The sequence below is a fragment of the Lucilia cuprina genome, chromosome 2 (assembly GCF_022045245.1).
Source record: "Lucilia cuprina isolate Lc7/37 chromosome 2, ASM2204524v1, whole genome shotgun sequence".
Classification (NCBI taxonomy): Eukaryota; Metazoa; Arthropoda; class Insecta; order Diptera; family Calliphoridae; genus Lucilia; species Lucilia cuprina.
The window spans coordinates 55541704-55564409 of NC_060950.1; the positions used below are offsets into that span (position 1 = coordinate 55541704).

At 33.9% G+C, this 22706-nt stretch overlaps 3 protein-coding genes across 6 annotated transcripts; 2 read left to right on the forward strand and 1 right to left on the reverse strand.

Moving 5' to 3' along the window:
* Positions 1–819: 819 nt before the first annotated feature.
* On the forward strand, positions 820–1163 carry LOC111689973. Its single transcript, XM_023452434.2, has 2 exons — positions 820–913; positions 992–1163. Exons 1-2 carry the CDS (start codon positions 843–845, stop codon positions 1146–1148), a joined length of 228 nt encoding a protein of 75 aa, XP_023308202.2. The 5' UTR covers positions 820–842; the 3' UTR covers positions 1149–1163.
* Positions 1164–6533: 5370 nt separating this feature from the next.
* Positions 6534–8212, forward strand: LOC111689950 (E3 ubiquitin-protein ligase PPP1R11). Its single transcript, XM_023452414.2, has 3 exons — positions 6534–6827; positions 7626–7734; positions 7804–8212. The coding sequence occupies exons 1-3, from the start codon at positions 6744–6746 to the stop codon at positions 7989–7991; spliced, it is 381 nt and encodes a 126-aa protein (XP_023308182.2). The 5' UTR covers positions 6534–6743; the 3' UTR covers positions 7992–8212.
* A 308-nt stretch (positions 8213–8520) lies between these two features.
* Positions 8521–20736, reverse strand: LOC111689948 (F-box/WD repeat-containing protein 5). Of its 4 annotated transcripts, XM_046947774.1 has the most exons (11): positions 20568–20736; positions 20296–20508; positions 12851–13373; positions 12599–12756; positions 12287–12470; positions 11918–12228; positions 11403–11858; positions 11211–11338; positions 10946–11158; positions 10726–10876; positions 8521–8784 (listed from the first exon to the last, which is right to left on the reverse strand). In XM_046947774.1, exons 3-11 carry the CDS (start codon positions 13200–13202, stop codon positions 8692–8694), a joined length of 2046 nt encoding a protein of 681 aa, XP_046803730.1. In that variant the 5' UTR covers positions 13203–13373; positions 20296–20508; positions 20568–20736; the 3' UTR covers positions 8521–8691. The 4 variants fall into 4 exon arrangements, with proteins under 4 accessions (XP_046803730.1, XP_046803747.1, XP_046803741.1 ...); XM_046947791.1 differs by lacking the exons at positions 20296–20508; positions 20568–20736 and adding an exon at positions 13918–14079; XM_046947785.1 differs by lacking the exons at positions 20296–20508; positions 20568–20736 and adding an exon at positions 13637–14079.
* Positions 20737–22706: the final 1970 nt, after the last annotated feature.

Sequence of the window (22706 nt, forward strand, 5' to 3'; positions counted from 1 at the left end):
GCAATTTTGCAGATAATTCAATGGAATTTGGCACATGATCTTTTATGGTACTGTAGACCTATTAAAAATAGTTAACATCGGTCCATTATTTCACCTAGGCCCCATACAACTTAACCCGCCAAATAGGGCTTTTAAGTTCATAATTATGTTTAATATACTCGTATCTCAACAAAAAGCTGCAAAACCTAGTTCTATACTAGCCTTGATGATCCTGAAGAACTTTATAATTATAGGGCCACATTTGAGCCTAGTCCCATATAAAAAGCCCCATCAAAATTTTACTTAAATATATCCACAGTTTTATTAAACAATAAATGGCTTAAGTATATCTGAGTCAAGGTACAATTAAACTTAAATGCTTTATTATGAAAACTAAATCACATTTTATTCGAATACAGGTGTAGGGTATCATATGGTGGGCCTCGCCTGACTATAACTTCTTAATTGTTTTAGTTTTATGGAAGTTTTATTTGAATTTTAAAAATTTGTAAATGAAGAGCGTTTTTGAAAATATTTTCATACCTTTGATAAAATGGAGATTGTGATGAAATCTGCAATTTGTAAAAAGCGTTGTAATACCATTCCACATTGTTAAATTTTGTATTTGTTAAAATATCATCTTTTTCTCAGTGTACAATTTGTTCTTAACTAGAATATTAAAATACCAAAAAAATACATATATTTGCATTAATTAATAACTATTCATGATTAATATTCATTGAAATTTAAAAAAGTAGTAGATATTTAAAAATTAACTATGAAAAGAATTTTTAGTTTCATGGTCACTCTCGTCAAGATCACTACGAAGGTCAGGCAAAAAGAAAAAGCTAATTATAAACAAAATGAAATTAACAGTATTTTTTGGTTTAATGGCTCTATTCGCCATCATCTTTAGCGCTGAAGCCGGAAGAAAGTAAATATATAGACATTAAAATATTAAAGAACCTCCATTCATATGTATGTTAAATCTTTAAAATTAATAACATTTCAGATACCAATTTATACCCGCCAAATGTGTAGAACATGACACCCAAAAGCAAGTAGATGGTCCTTTGAAAATATGCACCTTCCCCCCAAAACACAAGCCAGTGCCACAGGAAGACATTAATGCTGTTATTAAGCATATACAAACTTTACAATTAGATTGAGTAAATAAATAATTTAAAATAAATCATTTCCGTTTAGTATTGTTTTATTATTATGGGTAAATTTAATTTACTTTTCAACAAGTTTTACAGTTGTTTAGTGTTTTTTTTTAATGACTTTATTTGTTTTTCTTATTTATTTTAATATCTTGTTATTGTGGTTTTGTTTTTCTTTATCTTCACATTATTTAAAGACATTTAAATTAATTATAATATATGTAGTTTAATTAATTTTATTCGTACTAACGATTTACAAAAAAACAAAAATAGCTAAATTTTTTCTTCCCCTTATACTTTTTCTTTAAGTTACTCTCTGTCGTTTTTAATTTGAAGCCCGGGCGGCATATTGCTTCATTCTAGCCTCAATTTCTGGTCTGAAGTGACGAATCAAACCCTGTACAGGCCAAGCAGCACCATCACCCAAAGCACAGATAGTGTGTCCTTCAATTTGTTTAGAGATTTCCCACAACATATCGATTTCAGAGGGATCAGCATTACCGGCTACAAATCTGTGGTGATGAATAAAATTAGTTAATGTTCGTTTTTTAACTAAATTTAAATGTGTCATTAGTTAAGATGTAGATTTCTTTTAAAACAGACTATCTATCTATCTATCTATCTATCTATCTATCTATCTATCTATCTATCTATCTATCTATCTATCTATCTATCTATCTATCTATCTATCTATCTATCTATCTATCTATCTATCTATCTATCTATCTATCTATCTATCTATCTATCTATCTATCTATCTATCTATCTATCTATCTATCTATCTATCTATCTATCTATCTATCTATCTATCTATCTATCTATCTATCTATCTATCTATCTATCTATCTATCTCTAGAGTGCCTTGTAGAGGCACTAAACCCTTGTAGTGGCACTGAACCCTTGTAGAGGCACTAAACCCTTGTAGAGGCACTAAACCCTTGTAGAGACACTAAACCCTTGTAGATTCTTGGCTTGAATGGACCCACTAAGTTATATATAAAGTATAAAAGACTCTTTCTTCATCTTAATTCTCACAATGTCAAATTCTTAAACTCATTTGAAAGCTTAATTTCATACTATAAAGCTATCAAGCATTGAACTTTACATCTAAAGCTACGTTCAGACCTATCAAACATTTGATGAAAAAGACTTAACCACTAATTTTTGTAAATTTATTTTTGATTCTGCATGATTTTTATAATTGCAAATATTGTCGAAACAAATAATAAAGACGTTCTGAACTGATGTCGTGAAAGATATATTATATATGTGCAGATAAATATATATTTTAAATAAATCAAAATGTAGATTTTTTAGGGGTCATATCATTTTCGTCAAACATTTGATAGGTGTGAATGTAGCTTAAGTCCATAAATGTTTTACTAAATGCAATATCTAAGGCTCGATATCTACCATGTAGTCTTAATTTATACTGTGTAGACGAATTTTTGTTGTGAATGTTTGGCTGATTCCATTTGTAGTTGTAAATTAGCAAAAATTCATTAAACATATCGAACTATCGTCAAAAATTCCCATTTACCACAAATTCATTTAATAATCCTCAAAATTCGTATACACCATCTTCTCAAATTACTTACCTGCCCATAATCTTATTCATCCAGCCAATACCCTCACGGCAAGGTGTACATTGACCACAACTTTCGTGCTTATAGAAGGAAATCAAACGAGCAATGGCCTTAATAACATCTGTTGACTTATCCATAACAATGATGGCGGCGGTACCCAAAGAAGTTTGAGCAGCAATAAGACCATCAAAGTCCATTATCACATCATCACAGACATGCTTAGGGATGATGGGTGTGGATGAACCACCGGGAATAACACCCAAGAGATTATCCCAACCACCGCGAACACCACCAGCATGACGTTCGATAAGTTCCTTCAAGGGAATGGACATTTCTTCCTCAACAGTGCAAGGATTATTGACATGACCGGAAATGTTAAAAAGTTTAGTACCCGAATTACGAGTACGACCAAAACTGGCAAACCAAGCACCACCGCGACGGCAAATGGTGGGTGAAACGGCAACAGTTTCAACATTGGTTACAGTAGTGGGGCAACCGAAGAGACCGACATCAGCAGGGAATGGAGGCTTTAGACGGGGTTTGCCTTGCTTGCCTTCGAGGGATTCAATCAAAGCGGTTTCTTCACCACAGATATAGGCACCAGCACCACGATGCATGAAGACATCAAAATCATAGCCAGAACCGCAGGCATTTTTACCAATCAAACCAGCTTGGTAAGCTTCAGCAATGGCCAATTGCATGTTGGAAGCCTCATTGTAGAATTCACCACGAATGTAAATATAGGCAGCTTGAGCACCCATGGCACGACCGGCTATCAAACAACCTTCAACCAACTTATGAGGGTCATGACGCATAATATCACGATCTTTGCAGGTACCAGGTTCACCTTTAAACAAGAAAAATGAAAAATAACCTCACTTTTTCCCTCAAGCTCCAAATCTTTTACTTACCTTCATCAGCATTGACCACCAAGTATTTGGGACGGCCATCTGAGGGTTTGTTCATGAATGACCATTTCATGCCACTGGGGAAACCAGCACCACCACGACCACGTAGACCTGAGGTTTTAATTTCATTGATAATCCAATCGGCTCCCTTCAACATGATCTCCTTGGTCTTGTACCAATCACCACGTTTCAAGGCACCCTTCAAACGCCAATCATGACGGCCATACAAATTGGTGAAGACACGATCTTGATCGGCCAAATTACCAAATTTGGTTTTAGTTTGTGGTGGTGGTGTTCCGGGTGGTGGTGCCTGCGTGCTTTGTAAACGACGTTGAGCCGCAATTGGCAAAACGCACGCTGAAAATAGAAAAATTTAATTAATTTCATAGTTCCATATATTATAATTGCAATTATGATGAAATTATAAGTTATAAAAACTAAAACGTAATTATCTGTCGTCTATTATACAAATTATGAAAATTTTTCTGTTTTTCTCAAAGTTCTTGTTGTTGTTTTGCCAGCGCAAGTCTGAGAAAAATTACATAATTTGTACAAGTTTTAAAATCAATTTTTCACACTTTATTCTCAATAGATTTTTATATTTTATACATCATTCATTGAGGTTTTGACTAATTAACCTATTGGCATTATAATTTTTAAAGAATTTTATTAAAATTCTTACCAATTTGCGGTTTTGTTAAAATATTTAATCGCACAATTGCTCCTGCCATCGTCTGGTAGAAATGACACTGTTGTAAAAATGTGTATTCGTTATGAAAAGTACGTTTTTTGATGTTGTTACTAAAATTTACAACTTTGTCCTTTTTTGACAGTTGGAAATGTATTTATTTCGATAATAGTGATGTGTATGTTTGTATTTGACTGTTATTTTTAAATGTAAATTATGTAGTTTTTTTGTTATATATTATTCTATTATATTTGGATTTTTTGAAATAATTAAATATTTAGTTGTTTATTTTATGACTATAAACTACTTGCAATTAAATGTTCAGATATTTTTTAAAGTGTTTTGAGGTTTTTCCTTAATATTTTTAAGGTCTTAAAAATGTATTTACAAATTGTAGTGTAGCACTTTTACTTTGAACATTTTGATATTTTTGTTAAAATATTAATATATTTTTGTCGTTAAATAAAGCTTTACTAAAAAATAAAAATATATTGAGTTTTGCATTCAGCAATTTTTCTTTTATATAGAAATTTCAAAATGCTACAAATATTTCCAAAGTAAATATCTCCAAACATGATGCAATTATTCACAATTCAAGCTCTCATTCATCAGTCAACCCCCAATTACGTACTGCATAACATTATTCGTCATACAAAATTTCAGCTGCGAATTACAAATGAATGAGTGTCATCACCAATTTTTATTATGGTTATTATGATTATTCATAATCAGCAGTTTGTTTTAAATTGGTTGTAGACCAATAAGAAATAAATTCGTAATTCAGCTCTGGGTGGAGGAAGGGTAATCAGGCCGTCCTTTTTGCTCTGCCTTCGAGAGTTTTACGTTTCAAACAGCATTGGCTAATGTGTGACGTCAGATAACTGTACCGAGTTACAATTTTTCTTGAGGTGCATAATTGGCCATGTGCAATCGTGTTAACTTAACCTAAGTTTTTAATTTGGAACATATGAGCTAGTTTCTTCTAGCTAGAATTGGTGATGGCGTTGTATAATTTTAATTACTGGCCAAATAAATCTCAGTTTTCGAAACTAAGTAACTTAAAGAATAAACAAACAAACAAACAATAAGAAATAAAATCACAAAATATGCAAATAAATATAAAATATATAACTTCATTTCTTAAAATGATGTAACAAACCTATTTTTGTATCATACACACACAAAAATATTCAGAAACAAGTACGAAAGTATAGTCGGGCATGGCCGACCATATAATACCCTACACCATGAGTATATTTTTAAAATTTTTATTTTTTATAAAGAAACTTTTACGTTGAATATTTAAAAGATCTAAATAAGGCTTTATATAGGTCAAATATGGGCCGATCCATTTATACTTATATAAAACTTATTTGTGCCAATTTTTAGAGAGATTATACAATATTTGACGTAATTATTGCTTAAAAAGTTCAAATCAGGAGGTACGGTTGTATGGGGGCTAGGTGAAATAATGGACCGATTTCAACCATTTTTAATAGGCTTCGTCCTTGTGCCAAAAAACATGCTTGGTCCAAATTTCATCAAATTATCTTGAAAATTGCGACCTGTACCTTGCGCACAAAGTTTACATGAACAGCCAGCCAGCCGGACGGACATGTCTTAATCGACTCAAAAAACGATTCTGAAAGATAATTTATTAAGAATTAATTAGTGTCACCTCTAATTTTTATCGGGTATTTATCATAATAAGCTGTTTATTTTGATTTGTTGGAGAAAAATAAAATATAAAATTAAAAAAAAATAAATGCAAATAAATATAAAATATATAACTTAATTTGTTAAAATAATGTAATTTTGTGTCATACACGCAATCAAATATTCCAAAAAATTACAAAAATAATGAATTAAAAAAAATATGGCGATTAAATGTCAAAATGATTTACGAATGTGTTGTAGAATCGGGTTAAGTGGGTATTGACTTTCAAAGACAGAATTAACTGTTCTTGTAAAATTGGATAAAAAACACAAAATTTAAAAACATATGTATATTTTCCACAAAATTTGTATATAGGATTTAAAAAACCCAAATATCCATATTAAAATTTGATAAATTAATATTTCTGTTTATGAATAACATTTTAATAAAATAAAACAATTTAAATTTTTATTTTTCTAACATGCTAAAATCCGTTATACGGTTTACGCCGCTATTCTTAAAATCAAACGCCGTTCTTAATATATTCGTTTAACTTAGAACTCTGTCTTGTAATCACAGCTGTTTGTTGTTATCCAAAAAAAAACTAAAATATATCTTTGGGAAAGATACATTTTTCGCTTCACTGTACCGAAAATTAACTTCGCTTTGTGGACACAAATTTATTGTTTATATTAATTGTTTATTTGATTTATTAACTTTTTCATTGACCTATTATTGAAGAAATCAGAATTGTAATTACAAATGGAAGCAGTAGCTTTGCCAGCAGACACAGTGACCCGGTCACAAACTGAGGTTATTACACAGGAAGACGTCTTAGATACATCGGTAAGATAAGTTGGTGTTTAGATACTAAAGTAGATAATGTTCTATCTTAACAGAAACTGATAAAATATTTTGATTTGTTTTGCTGACTAAGGGCTAAGATTACAACTGCGTCACAATTAATAATTTTCTTAGAACTATTCAAAGTTTTTTAAGAATTCTAAACTAAGGCTATTAAGAAAAATGCTCCTGTCTTCGGATATTATTCGAGTAGCAGAATAATATTGTTCGAAGTTGATGGAGCACTAAATCACCTTTAACAGTCTATTTATTTCCTCAACTAATGTCACTTCCATAAAGTACAAATAGCGAAATAAGTGAACGCTATCAGGCTGTCATTGGGGCGTCAATCCAGACTGTGGCGTTACATTGTTTATTTCTTTGCGAACATTCTTAGTAAAGGCTTTTGGGTATACAAGGAACCTATTCCTAGATATGATCAAATTCATCATGAGATTATAGCGGAAGAATAAGTCAATGATTATTGATTTCATATAGACCTGTCTAACAAAGTAAAATAAGAGATTATTTAGCTTTTGCTGTTACAACGAAAACACAACTTAAAATTCCGCATCATGTGCATTTTAGGACGAAGTGTAGGCTTAAAAAGAGATATATCATTGGCCATATCAATTCATATCATAGTTTTTTTAATAATATAACAGATTTGTTCTTGGTTGCTTTAAACCAAGGGCCCGAAAAGTTTTTAAGTTCAAACCTCTTTTTTTTTAATGTAACTAATTTCCCTTCTTGAAAATAATGGAAAATGTTATCAATTGCTTTTATTTCTTTTCTTTTCAGTCCCAACCGGTTTTAAGGCTACGCTTGAAGAAACCTAAAAGCGACAAAAAAGTTGTCTGGCATGAAGGCACGGTCGATAATGAACACATGAACAAAAAGAAATCCAAATGTAAGTTTGATATTTCAAGAAAACTTTTGAAAATTTTTTAATAAAACTATTCACTATTTCAAAAACAAGGTTGCTGTATATACAAAAAACCTGTAGCCTTTGGTGAAAGTTCTTCGGAAGACGATGAAGAATGTGAACATTGTTTTGGACATCCCGAAAAGCGACGTAGAAATCGTAAACCTGGAGATGGTGGAGAAGAACATCAACATGATGACAACGAACCCTGTCCGCATGATGAACACAAAGATGCTGTTTAATTTTGAAAAGTAATTTAAAACTAATAATTTTATATTTAAACGTTTATAAAATATATTAAAATATATAAACACACACACACAAAATAAAACAAGAAATCCTCATTAAATATTAAAAATAATATTAAAAAAACGCCAATGAAATAGTTTACTTACATTTTTGTTCGTAAATTCCTAGACTTAATTATAAAAATCATTAAAAAGTTTTCAAATCTCATTTTAAATACTTGTCTTTTTTCTGTAATTTATTAGCAAAATATATTTATTAACAAGTTACATTAAAATTTGTTTAACATAAAAAAGATTAAAAAAAAACAAAATAAATTTAAAAATTTGTTAAAAAGTTGTTTCTAGTAGCATGCATTATTATTTCTTCAAATTTCTCTTCTTCAATTTCTAATGCCAAACAAAAATCATATTTCCTTATGTTGTTTTTCATTTATTTTATTGCTTAAAAAGCTTTTTAAAATTTTGTTTACATTTATTTCAATAACAAATTTTGTTTAATTTTTTTTTCAACATTTAACAAATGTACTGTTCTACAGTTTATTTTTTTCAAAGATTTTGTTTGTCTACAAACTACATAGAGTCTACTGCTATTAACTAATTCACATTTAAGTTTTTAAAGATATTTGATTTTCTTTTTAATATTGCCGCATCGTGTTTTTTATAAGATTTTTTATTTTTTTATGTAGATATTAATTTATGCAGATTTATTAACCTTTAAATCAAATGCTTCTGTATTATTTGTTGTATCAATTTTAAGTTCTTTAGCTTTAGAACGTGATCGCCAAATCTGAAAATTAATAAAAAAATTATGAATATTATTTTTTTTGTAATTAATAACATAAAATGTCGATATAAAGAGTTAATAGAGTGGACTAAACTGTAGGCTTTGCAATATACTAGACTATAGAATAGACTACACTATACACTAGACCAGAAAATACTGTAGACTAGGCTGTAGAATATATTTTACACTAGATAAGAAACAACAATATGGACTAGACTTGAGACTAGGCTATATACTATAATATAGACGAGACTATAAACTACTCTATAGACTAAACTACAGACTCGAATATGAACAAGACTATAGACTAGACTGTAGACTTCACTATAGACTATGCTAAAGACTAAACTAGACTATATACCAGATTCTAAACTAGACTTTAGAGTAGACTATTGACTAGACTTAACTAGATTATAGACTAGACTAAACTATAGACTGGACTATGGAATAGACTATAAACAATAATATAGACTATACTAACAACTAAACTATAGACTAAACTATAGACTAGACCATGGACTAGACTATAAACTATACTAGACTATAGACAAGACAATAGACTAGACTATAGACTAGACTATAGACAAGACTATATACTCTGCTATAGACTTGACTATAGATTATACTATAGAGTAGACTATATTCCAGACTATAGAATAGACTATAAAAAAAGAATTATAGACTAGACTATAGACTAGACTATAGACAAGACTATAGGCTAGACTATAGACTAGACTATAGACTGGACTGTAGACTAGACTATAGACTTCACTATAGACTATATTATATACCAGATTACAAACTAGACTATAGAGTAGACTATTGACTTAACTAGATTATAGACTAGACTTTAGACTAGACTATATACCAGACTACAGACTAGACTAGGCTATAAACCATACTATAAACTAGACTATAGACCAGACTATAAACTGTACTAAAGACTTAAATATAGACTATATTATAGACTAGACTATGAACTAGACTATAGACTAGTAGACTATATAATAGACTATAAACAAGAATTATAGACTAGACTATAGACTAGACTATAGACTAGACTATAGACTAGACTATAGACTAGACTATAGACTAGACTATAGACTAGACTATAGACTAGACTATAGACTAGACTATAGACTAGACTATAGACTAGACTATAGACTAGACTATAGATTAGACTATAGACTAGACTATAGACTAGACTATAGACTAGACTATAGACTAGACTATAGACTAGACTATAGACTAGACTATAGACTTGACTATAGACTAGACTATAGACTAGACTATAGACTAGACTATAGACTAGACTATAGACTAGACTATAGACTAGACTATAGACTAGACTATAGACTAGACTATAGACGAGACTATAGACTAGACTATAGACTAGACTATAGACTAGACTATAGACTAGACTATAGACTAGACTATAGACTATACTAAAGACTAAACTATAGACTATAGACTAGACTATAGACTAGACTGTAGACTAGACTATAAGCCAGACTTTAGACTAGACTATAGAGTCGACTAGACTATAAACAAAACTTTAGACTAGATTATAGACTAGACTAAAGACTTGACTATAGATTATATTATAGACTAGGCTATAGACTAGACTATAGACTAGACTAAAGACTAGATTATAGACTAGATTATAGACTAAACTATATAGACTGTAGACTAGACTATAGACAAGACTGTGGACTAGACTATAGTATAGACCGGACTATAAGCTATAGACTAGACTACAGACAGGTCTATTGACTACTATGTACTACGTATTATTGGTTCATGTAGGTTTTATTTAAGACATTTTTCTTCAATGGTTAAAGCAGCAATTTTTTAAGAAAAAATTCCTAAACTGTTCCTGCTTATTCCTTATTATTTCAGACGGTTACCCAACCATCAAAAAATTGCCTTATTTTAATAACTAACCTTAATTGTAAAATCATCACTGGTAGTAACTAACATTTCCGAATCTTTCGGATTAAAAGACACACTATTAACCACATCCACATGTTTGTATTTTGCCAAAGAAACACCATAATAACGATCCCATAAATAAGCATGCATATCTTCGGCACCACTTTAAAAACAAGAGACAAGTGTCATCAAAACAATAACATAAAAACAAATTCAAAATGTAAATCTTCACCTGGCTACGTAATCATCACAAACATCTAGGAATATAAAGAAACACTCTGTGCTGGGTGTATAGGCCTTATGGGCACGCAACATATTGCCAACACGTTTGAGAGTCATGAGATCAATGACATGTATATCGATTTCTTGGGCAATGGGTGGTGGTTCCAAAGCATTTGTTATGATATAGTTTTCGGGCCAAGGACGGGTATTGACATAAAGGTATCTGGAAAAAGAATTTTATGTAAATTTTACATCATAATATGGAAATAAATTACCTGTGATCTGGACTTAAAGCCATGCCTATAATATGACCATGTAAATCAATGACTTTATCAACTTTATCAAAACGATCCGCAACAGCCTCATAATTCCACCAATCAGGATCGGGATCTCTAGCTTGATTCTTTTAGATAAATAAGAACTATAAAGTAATATATTTATAAATTGAATTATCTATCAAATTTTACCTTTTTCTCTGCCTTTTTGGCAGCAATTCTTTCTTTGAGTGAAGGACCAGGATCAAGTTTTTTAGGAAAAGTAACATGTTTTATGCGTTTAATTCCAATCTGATGCGGTGTATAGGTTTTAGATCCTGTGGAAAATATTAAATATTTCGGTATAGAATTCTCCATATCATCATATTCCTCTGCAGCTTCCATAGGTTCATCTTCTGTCTCATCTTCATTGCCAGAATCATCTGGACTGACATCACCATGAAACAAACGACGATATTCTTCGGCAAAATGTATGGAAATGTCATCATTCTGTAGGGTAGAACGACCCGAAGAAGTTGAGGGTAAAGAATCATCCAAAGAGTGAGCACTTGCCGAAGTGGGAGAATGCCTAAGAGTGGCCATTTGGGAAGGAGGATTACCAACCGTATCACTTGGCAAAGCATCATGTTGCATTTCTACATCTTGATCCTTTGCAAAATATTAAATGATTTAAATTATTTAAAACTATTTGAGACATTTCTACTTACTTCTTCCTTAGCTTCATTAACGAGATTCTGTTCAGCCAATGGATCATTAGACTCATCCAACCAGGGACATTTGGCCATCATAATGGCTCGTACAGAACTCGCCTTGCGATTGTAAAACTTATACAATTGATTCATAATTGGCACATGCTCCGAATCCACCTCCTGATTGGCTTTATTCAACCATAATACCGAAGTACTAACCAAATGTGCCAACCAGTGTAAATCTCCCGATATTAGATACTGATCACTAAACCAGGTACCAAAGATGTCATAAGGACGATTTAAGACACGACAACGCAAATGGGAACCATCTGTGTTTAAAAGAAATCATAAAGTGTTTAAATGAAATTATAAATCGATAAATCGTACCTTTATCACCGACTGTAAATACCGCTATTTCACCGGATGTACTGTGTGGTGAACCAAAATGTACTCCGGATACTAAGAGCAATGTATCGCTTTGATTAAATTGTGAGTATTGTGTATATTTCCAACTGAATTGCTTCATATTGTGTGAATATTTTTCGGTACATGGATGTCCGGAATTCCAAATCTGCAATTACATAGTATCAAATATTGTTGTTGGAATGAAATTGTTTACTAAATGTTCATAAAAGCTAATGAGCTCCTTTCGCATTTGTTTTAAGGTATAACTTTATAAAACTAGTTCATTTTACTTACAATAACATAACCATCCTTGGAACAGGTAGCAAACATTTCACCATTATGAGAAAAGCTAACATGCAGCACTTGATGTGCGTGACCATTTAGACACTGGGACTGAACGAAGGGTATGCGGGATGTTAGACGAACGTATTCATCTTTCCAACTTGATGCACCTGTTGAAAGTATGCATATGTATGTATGTAAAAACCTTGACATAATAACACAAACAAAAAGAAAGAAGTATGTATGTATAAGGGTTATTCTCACCAGGTTTAAGGGGTATAGCAGGATCGGTGCGAAAATGTTTCTGAAAACGATGTTTCCACATTATATCATCATTGGCCAATTCATACCAACGACGGCAAGTGGCTGCTACACTGGCCACATCCCTAATGGTGAGATGGGAGCAAACTTTAAGAAAAACCAAATCTGGTATAGTCCACCATAAAGATTCCTCTTCATCTACATTATCTGTTGTTTTAGCATTTTCGCTCGATTCTTCTTCTGCATTAGTATCGTTAATGTTTTCTTCAATACCACTGTCATCACTGATTTTCTGTTTTTTGTACAAGTTGCTGCTGGTTGGGGCATAGTTGTCTACAGCATCCGTACATTCCATCTTCCAATAAGATTTTCTTTAAATTCTTATTGTTTCTTATTAATCTAACTTTTTATTTTATGCAATAAAGTTCTTATTGTAGTAAAAATTTACAGTTTCTTTTTTCTATAGTTGTTGTTCTTGTTTTTTTATTATTCCTGTCGTTTCTGTTGCTACCAATTGGTGCATGTACTTAAATGATGAAAATTAAAAAAACTTTGTGATATAAAGTAAAACGTATATGATGAAGAAGATACAGAAGAAAACAGTCGCAGAAAAATAAAAGCACACACAAAAATAAGATAAAAATTTCACTTTTATTTAAAATATAATAAAGTGTTCACCCTACAAACCCGATTTTTGTGTGTGTTGTCTTTTTAAATTTTTGACCAGCTAAAAATATGCAAAACTGAAAAAAACAATAATGACCAAAACTACTACTACGTACAACTTACTAACAACAAAAAACACAAAATATACATATAAACAACAACAAAAACACTAAACAGCTGCTTGCTAGGTATTGTGTGTATATTCAGGAGATGTATATACATATGTTGGAGTGTGTATGTTTTTATTTTTAATTAAAACGGCAATAACAAAAAACCATACATTCACAGCTATAAATAAAAACAAAAAACTTCTCTGGACCAAAAATAACTTTCACCCCTTTGGTATTTTCTTTCTAAACAGTTTTAAAGTTCTGTTATTATTCCTCTTAATAGTTTTTCTTTACTTTTTGTTATTTTATTCTTTATTTCTTCCGTTTCAATTGATGACCTTTAATTTAATTATACGCATATTTGTTGTTTAATCTTTATTCTAGTATTTTTGTTATTATTTATAACAATTTGTTTATATAAAACGTAGTAAACAAGTAAATTCAATAACACAAACACAAATAGCTTAAAAGGTGCAAGCAAAACAAAACCTGCAAAGATAAAGTAATTCCAGAAGCAACAACAACAATAATAACAAAAAAATGTAAACACAGTCAGCTGTCATGGGATTTTTTTAAGCAACAGCTTTTTGTGGGGAAATTAAAGAAAATTTGTATCACCCTGTTGTTAGTTTCAGTTTTGACAGGGTTTGGATTTTTGCCTAAGCAGTTTGTAGTTGTTATTGTTCAGTAAACCAGTAAAAATTAATTTTTTAAAATTCGATAGAAATAAAATTGTTGATTATATACAAATGTGATTCTCCAGACAGTTGGAGAAATTCTTATAAATTCATGATGAATACCTTTTTAAATTTCCTATTTCGTAAATATTAATTAAATCTTAGGTGTCCAAATCTTTGATTAATCTATTATTTATAGGTTCGAAAATTCCATTCGAGTAAATTAGCAAAATTCGTTAAAAAATTGGTGACCATAAAAACACCAATTACTCGATTTTCGATTTTTCTAAACATTTGTCAATGCGGTTTGAAACGTAAAACTCTCGAAGGCAAAGCAAAAATACCGGCCTGATTACTCTTAAGCTATAATGGCTTCCTCCACCCAGAGCTGAATTACGAAACGCAAAAGTTTCCTAGTGCATTGTAAAAACATTAGTTTAATTCTCTTGCTTTATAAAAATCTTTCAAAATTGCCCACAAACTTGAACCGTATTACTATAAATTTATAATTTATCCACAGAATAGATTCTATTAACGAAATTTAGAATTTGCAAATGATTTTGCAACTAAAAAGACCTTAATTAATGTGAATAAAACTCCACAATAATAATAACAAACATTACAGATTGTTTTCGGTTAATGAACTATTGTTGATGCCTCACATTGCTTCACGATCATGATGACGATGATGTGCTGACATACCTTTTAAAACAAACACACAAACATTCTAAAAAGTCTTAACCGCATAAAAACTGACCTTGGTTACAAAATAATAATGAATATACTGAAACGGCTTTATGATCAACGATGAAAAACAACAACAAGAAAACAATATAAATTTATGCAAAAAAAAAAAAAAAAAAAATAAAAATTCTATAAAAAATAGGGAAACAACAGCAAAAAATCCAGTTTAGAATAAAGGAATATTGAATGGAAAATAACTGAAATGAAATGTACATCATTATTGATATGAACAAGGAAATTTATTGTTTGTTTCGCAACGACGATGTGAAACATGCACAATTTGTTGCAAACGATTTAGAGAAATTACTTTATTGACTTGTGAGAATAAGTTAATACATTTTCAGTTAATATTTATAGTTATTAAGATATATGGTTTAATTTGAAAAACTAGTCTCCTTTAGGGTTCTATATATCGACTTTCGAATAATCGAACAATCGATTTTTTGTCGAAAGTCGACTATTTTGTTCCAAAAAAGTCGATAACTCGACTATCGTCTATGAAAAAAATCGAAAAGTCGACTTTGTAAATAAAAGCCGGAAAGACTCGAAAAAAGTCGAAAAGTCGGAAAAAGTCGAAAAAAGTCGAAAAGTCGGAAAAAGTCGAAGAAAGTCGGGAAAAGTCGAACGAAGTCGAAAAATTCAGAAAAAGTCGAAAATAGTCGGAAAAAATTGAAAATAGTCGAAAAAAGTCGAAAAATCGGAAAAAGTCGAAAATAGAAAGAAGTCGAAAAAAAACTCAAAAAATTGCAACAAATAGAAAAAATATAAATAAAATTTTTTATTAAAAATAAATAATAATATAATGTTAAATGGCAACATTATAAATTTACGCTTCTGGCAACTTTATAAATTTTTAACTCTGGTCGGAAAAAGTCGAAAATAGTCGAAAAAAGTCGGAAAGTCGAAAATAGTCGAAAAAAGTCAAAAGTCGAAAATAGTCGAAAAGTCGAAAAAAGTCGATAAAAATCAAAAAGTCGGAAAAAGTCGAAAAAAGTCGGAAAAAGTCGAAAAGTCGTCTATTTATAAAATATTAAAAGTCGAAATGTCGAAAAATCAACTTTTAATTAAATGAAAAAGTCGAAAAATCGACTTTTAACTAAATGCAAAAAGTCGAAAAGTCGACTTTTCATAAAATGCAAAAAGTCGAAATGTCGACTTTTCATAAAATGCAAAAAGTCGAAAAGTTGACTTTTCATTTCAACTATAGGACCCTAGTCTCCATCTAATCATTAAAGCCTGCTTTACACGATCACACAAGTAATATGATCTGTCAAGATTTTTTGTGTAGAAGAATAAGAATGGGATCGTCTAAACGCAATATGTAATGAATGTTGTATTGTTTTATACAAAAAAATATAAATCATACGACTTTTATTCTCTTTTTTGTTAAACGGATAGAATTTCATTTTACTTTTTTTTCATTAGACTTTACGTACGTATAATGTGATCGTGTGAAATGTCCTAAAAAAGGATCCTTGACTAAACTTGGAGAAACAAATTTCTTCAGTGTATTAACGGATAATAATAGTTTCCAACTAGACAATAAACTAAACACTATAGTGCAAATTTAAGAAGATTAACTTGTTTTTAATTCTTCGCTTAAAATACGATGTGAATGCATACTTTTTAAACCAATAAAGGGCACTTCACACGATCACACTTTACGTACGACAAGTCTAATGAAAAAGTATGACAAAAAAGAGAATAAAAATTGTTTGATTTGTATTTTTCGTGTTTGTATTAAACAATAAAAAAGTAAGTTGGAAACAGCTGTTTCATTTTTATACCCTTCACCTTCGTGAGAAGGGTATATATAAGTTTGTCATTCCGTTTGTAATTTCTATAATATAATTTTCCGACCCTATAAAGTATATATATTCTGGATCCTTATAGGTAGCGGAGATGATTAAGCCATGTCCGTCTGTCTGTCCGTCTGTCTGTCTGTCTGTCTGTCTGTATGTTTGTTTGGAAATCAGTTTTTAGAAGACCCCAGATATCTGCGAGATCCGGTTGGTTGGTTGGTTTACGTGGTAGTTCACTACACGCGAACTGTCAAGTAGAATCAAAGAGACCCCGTTTTGACCGGACCACTCCACTCGTCAGATGTTGAATTTGTAGTATTAGATCCAGCCCATAGCTGTGAGAAATCTGAGGATATCATTAAGCCTAAAGACAGATATCTCGCCAAGGTTAGATATGAAGTAATTGCCAAGGAAGCGGTTTCTCTTTACGGCCAGAGCAGGGCATTCACAGAGGAGATGGAAGACCGTTTCTTCCTTTTCCCTGTCTTTGCAACTGCGACAGTGATCATTGAAAGGGAGCCCAAGCCGACTTGCGTGTCTGCCTATTACCCAGTGTCCTGTTATTACTGCTATCAGCCTCGATATGTCCGCCTACTTCGATTTATAAGGTGTCTTGTGCGTTTCTCATTGAAGGAGGGCCACAATAACTTGGCCCCTTTACATGTGTCTAGGTTATTCCATCTATTTTCAGCTTTTGAAGAAAGAATCTGAGGATATTGCTCTTGATATAACTTAACGGAGTTGCTACTGGAACGGCGTCGGAGATATCAAGAGCAGATCCGTTCTTGCAAGCTCATCTGCCTGTTCATTACCGTAGTAGTCCCTATGCGCAGGGACCCAAACAAGGGTAATGTCAGACAGCCGACCCAGCATTGACAGATCCTTCTTGCATTGTCTGACTAATAAGGAAGTAGTAGTATAAGAGTTTAGTGAGAGAAGTGCCGCTTGACTATCGACAAAGATTCCTATGTTGCCGCGAATATTGAGGTCATGTAACACCCTACAGGCTGACATTATCGCAAAAATTTCAGCCTGAAAGACACTACAGTTGTTGGGAAGACGATGGGATATACTTACCCCGCTTCTTCACAAAAGACACCAGAACCAACGCCGCAGTTCATTTTAGAACCATCTGTAAAGATTCTGGTGGTATATTCGCTCGGTAGATTACCTCTACACCACTCGCTCCTGGAAGGAACTCTGACTTTGAAGACTCTATCAAAGTCCGTGTGTGGGGTAATATAGTCGGATGGTTGGTTCAAGATTGGAGGTAGCAAGCTTAAAATCTTAGCGTGTCCATATGTTCTTGATATCCAACTTCCGATGAGTTAAGTCTTACTGCGCTACAAGCAGATATGGTCATTATGTGCAGATCTATGGGTAGGATATGCAATATAGTGTTCAGAGCTTCTGAAGGACTAGTTCTTATGGCACCTGTTATCCCAATGCATGCTGATCTCTGAACTTTGTATAGTTGATCCACAACAAACTTCTTCTTAGTTGAAGTCCACCATACAAGAGATCCGTATGTAAGAATAGGACGTACTATGGCTGTGTACATCCATTTAACTATGTTGGGACTAAGTCCCCATTTCATTCCAAACATCTTACGACAGGTATAGTAGGCGACCGTTGCCTTCTTGACTCTGTGCTGGATGTTGAGTTTCCATGATAATTTGGAGTCTAGAATAGTTCCTAGATATTTGGCATTGTTTGATAAGGGGATTTCGCGGTTTTTTAACCGTGGCAGGTTGAAGCTTGGAATCTTGGTCTTTGTTGTGAATAGTACCAGTTCTGTCTTACTTGGATTTACTCCTAGACCACTGTCTGTGGCCCAATTACTGAGTAGCACCAGAGCACCAGACATAATATCGCTAATCACGTCTGGGAACATTCCTGATACCAGTATCACAACGTCGTCCGCATAGGCAACGACCTTTATCCCTCTGTTGTCCAGTTCCTTAAGAATCGTATTAACAACGATAAGCCAAAGTAGTGGAGAGATTACACCGCCCTGAGGTGTGCCTCGTTCAACTCGTTTGGACTTAACGCTGTTACCAAGACTTGCAGTAATAATTCTAGATTTCAACATAGTTACCAACCAGTTGCTGATATATTTCTTCAACATCCAGATTAGCGAGAGCTTGTTGAATTGCAGAAGTATTTACGTTATTGAAGGCACCTTCTATGTCTAAGAAGGCTCCCATAGTGTATTGTTTGAATTCGAGGGATCTTTCTATAACTCTTACAACCTCATGTAGAGCTGTCTCAGTAGATCGTCCTTTAAGGTAGGCATGTTGACTGGTTGAAAGCCGTGATGAGCTCTCTAGCCGTTGCCTAATATGTGAGTCGATGAGTCTTTCCAGCGTTTTGAGTTGAAAAGATGAAAGACTAATTGGACGAAAGTCCTTCGCATTTTCATGACTCCTTTTGCCAGCTTTGGGAATAAAAACGACCTTAACCTTTCTCCAGTTTACCGGAACATGGTTGAGAGAGAGGCTGAGCGTGTATATTCTATGAAGCCAGGGGATGATATATTCTTTTGCACTTTGTAACATCTTTGGCAAAATGCCATCAGGCCCTGGTGATTTGAAAGGGGAAAAACTATCAATCGCCCATGAGATTCTATCAAAGAGATGATATTTTCATTGATTCCCGTTAGAGTCCTACTGTCAGTGAAGATTTCCTTGACAGCATCTTTGCAGCCAGGGAAGTGAGTATTCAGTAGGATGTCAAGAGATTCTGCCGAGGATTCTGACCAAGTGTCGTCCTTCCTCTTAATATAGGTTGGATTAGATTGGCCTTTAGCAAGAATTTTGCTAAGTCTAGCAGAATCCTTTGTGTTATCTATAGATTCGCAGAAACTTCTCCATGAGGTTCTTTTTTGCGAGTGCTATAGCTTTCTATAAACTTTTAGTTTGTCGCGGTATGGCTGCCACGATTTATTGTTGTAGCATGTGTTAAAGGCCCTACGTGTTTCCTTACGTAGCTTAGATAGTTCCGAATTCCACCATGGAGGGAAGCTTTTCTTTGCCTTTGTGATTGGACAGAGACTTCGAAAGCCTTACCTAAGACTTTGCTAAAGTGTTCTTCTATCTTTTCAAGCCCAGTGATTGAATCATCAACCACTGGAGTTTTCTTGAGCTTATGTCTAAGGATCCCTTTATATTTGAACCAATCGGTTCTTCTTGGGTTCCTATAGACCATTTTTTCCGTCGAGTTTTGTAATATAATATCGAAGAGGATCCAATTGTGATCTGAAAAAGATTTTTCATTGGATACCCTCCACCTATCAACTGATATTTTAGATCTGTCGCTAATGAGTGTAATGTCCAGTACTTCCTCCCACCCATTATAATTATCCGTACTTGGAAAAATGAAAGTAGGTTTGTTGCCAGAGTTACATATGTTTAGGTTGTTAGTATTAATGAAATTGAAGATTGACTCACCCCTTTCATTAGTTTCGCTGCTACCCCAGATTGTATGCCTTGCATTGGCATCACAGCCTAGGATTATGTCGTCAGATGTCTCAATTACGGCCAGGAGATCGCTCACTTCGTCTGGTGTGCTGTCTTCTCGTGTGCCATATAGCTTGAGGCAATCATGAAGCTTCTGTTGTGCGGTAGCTCGACCTTTGCGACTGTTAGGTCTTCTGAGCTAAGCTGTGTACAAAGAAAAATGTTAATCGATTTTTTAGCAATTAGACATGATCGTGGCCTACCATTACTTCTTGCATATAGTATGTTGTATGTAGATGCTGGGAACCCTTTAACTTCTGAGTCCGTGACCCAGGGTTCTTGAACCAGGCAAATGTCCAGGTTTTCCTCGGCTAGGAGAACCCGTAGATTGTCTGAAGCACACTTTGAGTGCTTCAGATTAATTTGCACTATCTTTATGTGCCATTGTCAGGTTTAATAGGTGGCTCGGGAGTTTTCATGCCAGTGAGCAGAGAGTTGGCAGCTTCCATCTCATCCGTCTCTTCACTCCCCGATTTTGTCGGCCGGAACACCTTTACTTTGGCGCCCCTCACCCCAAAGAACAGCCTAAAGCCCACCTTCTCCAGCTCAACGGAGCCAGCTTCTGTGATGGCGAGAATTAGACATGTGTGCCCTTCGCCTTGTTCTGTGCGGATGATAGCCCAGTCATTCATGTGTATGTTGGGATTCTGCCGTTTGAGGCATTCCAACATCTTGGGGTGCTTCGCGCTCATCTTTGGTAACCAAACTCTTGCACGAGTCTCATTGGAATTTCCTCAGCAGGGATTAGTTTAAGGCTTAAACCTACCCATGCATCTCTAATCTTAGTGATGCATTTGTTGAGGAACCCCTTTGAGAATTCGTCCAGGCATTTGATCACCCTGTATCCCCGGTGAATCTCACTGGAGTCAAAACGGGGTACCTTGTCGTCTTTGTTAGTGAGCAAGTGTTCCATAACGAGCTCAGTTAATTTAGACTCAATGGCACCCCATTCTGTTACTACAGGGTTGATGGCCCCATCTTTTTCAGTAACCAGAGCCATTAGGAGGTGGTCCTTCACCACTTCGTTAAATGGTCTTCTGGCAGTTGTCGTGATGGCTACAGGTCCCGGAGTGGTTTTGCCTTCTATTACCTTCCTCCTTTTTGGCGATTTACCATCCTCAACCTGTGAGCGGTTTCGCTTGGACCTTTCGGTTTCAGCAGCCATTTTGGATGTGGGGGTGCGGTCTCCAAAAACTTTTGGTACTCATCCACCACAGCTTGATATTTGACGCGATCATCTTCATCGCGTTCATGAGGTGTACCATTAGCAGCATTCTTGGCAATCTTGTCGAGAATGAAAACAGCCTTGGTATATCTAGCTTTGAGGATGTCTTTCTGACTTTTCTTTTTTGGCCTTTTTTTCCTCGAATTGTCGCCAGCCTTGGCGTCGGATTGAGGAGTATTTGTCGGGCTTTTTGAGGGTAGGAGAGTGCTATGTCTTTCATTCCCACTACCTGAAGGACTCACTACCGTCTCTTGACTAGAGGCGAGAAGTTCGTCCTCGGATGAGGATCCAATCTCATCCTTTCTTCGTTGTTTTTGTTTTTGTTTTTTCTGTGTTAGTTTCCATATGTTGGTCCCACGAGTAGGCACGTAAGGGAAGAGACGATCCATGCAGTGACGGCGTACATGGACTAGACTAGGATTTACAACCGGCCCGTGTCGTGGCACCGGAGGGGAGCTGTTAGCGACTAATCTTCTTTAACCACTGATTAGCCATTCAGATTCTCGGCACTGCTACCAACCACCTTAACCTTACAAGTGGGGGATGGGGATGGGGAGGAGACGGGATTGTTTATAGGAAAATTGGGAATTGAGGATAGGAGGGATAACCTTTGGTCATGAAGGCTTTTGAGTTCAGTGTCTTCCAAATACAAAGGGCTTATGCCGAGTGTATTTGCAATGCAAAAGAACCACAGCCAACACTAAAGCCACCACATCGCGGCAAGATTGTTATCCAGGTGGTGGCTGCGAGATCCGAATCTTCCATAATTCTATTAGACATACGACCGGCAAGAACGCTATTTAAAATCAGCAAAATCGTTCCATAAATAACGGAGATATGAGCAAAAAACCGAGACAACCTCTGAAAATTTCATATAAAATTTAGATTTTTTATTCATGCTCAGACAGAAACTGCAAAAAACAAAATACATAACAATACGGTAAATATTGTTATTGTAATTTGTTTATAAAAGCAAAGCAGAGCAAGAGCAGCAGAGCAAGAGTAGCAGAGCGAGAGCAGCACTAATGTTTTGTTATTGGCTAGAAATATGAAATTAAGTATGCATGGCCCGGATTAAGTGAGGACCCAAACAAGGGGAGTTTTTGGTACTTTTTCG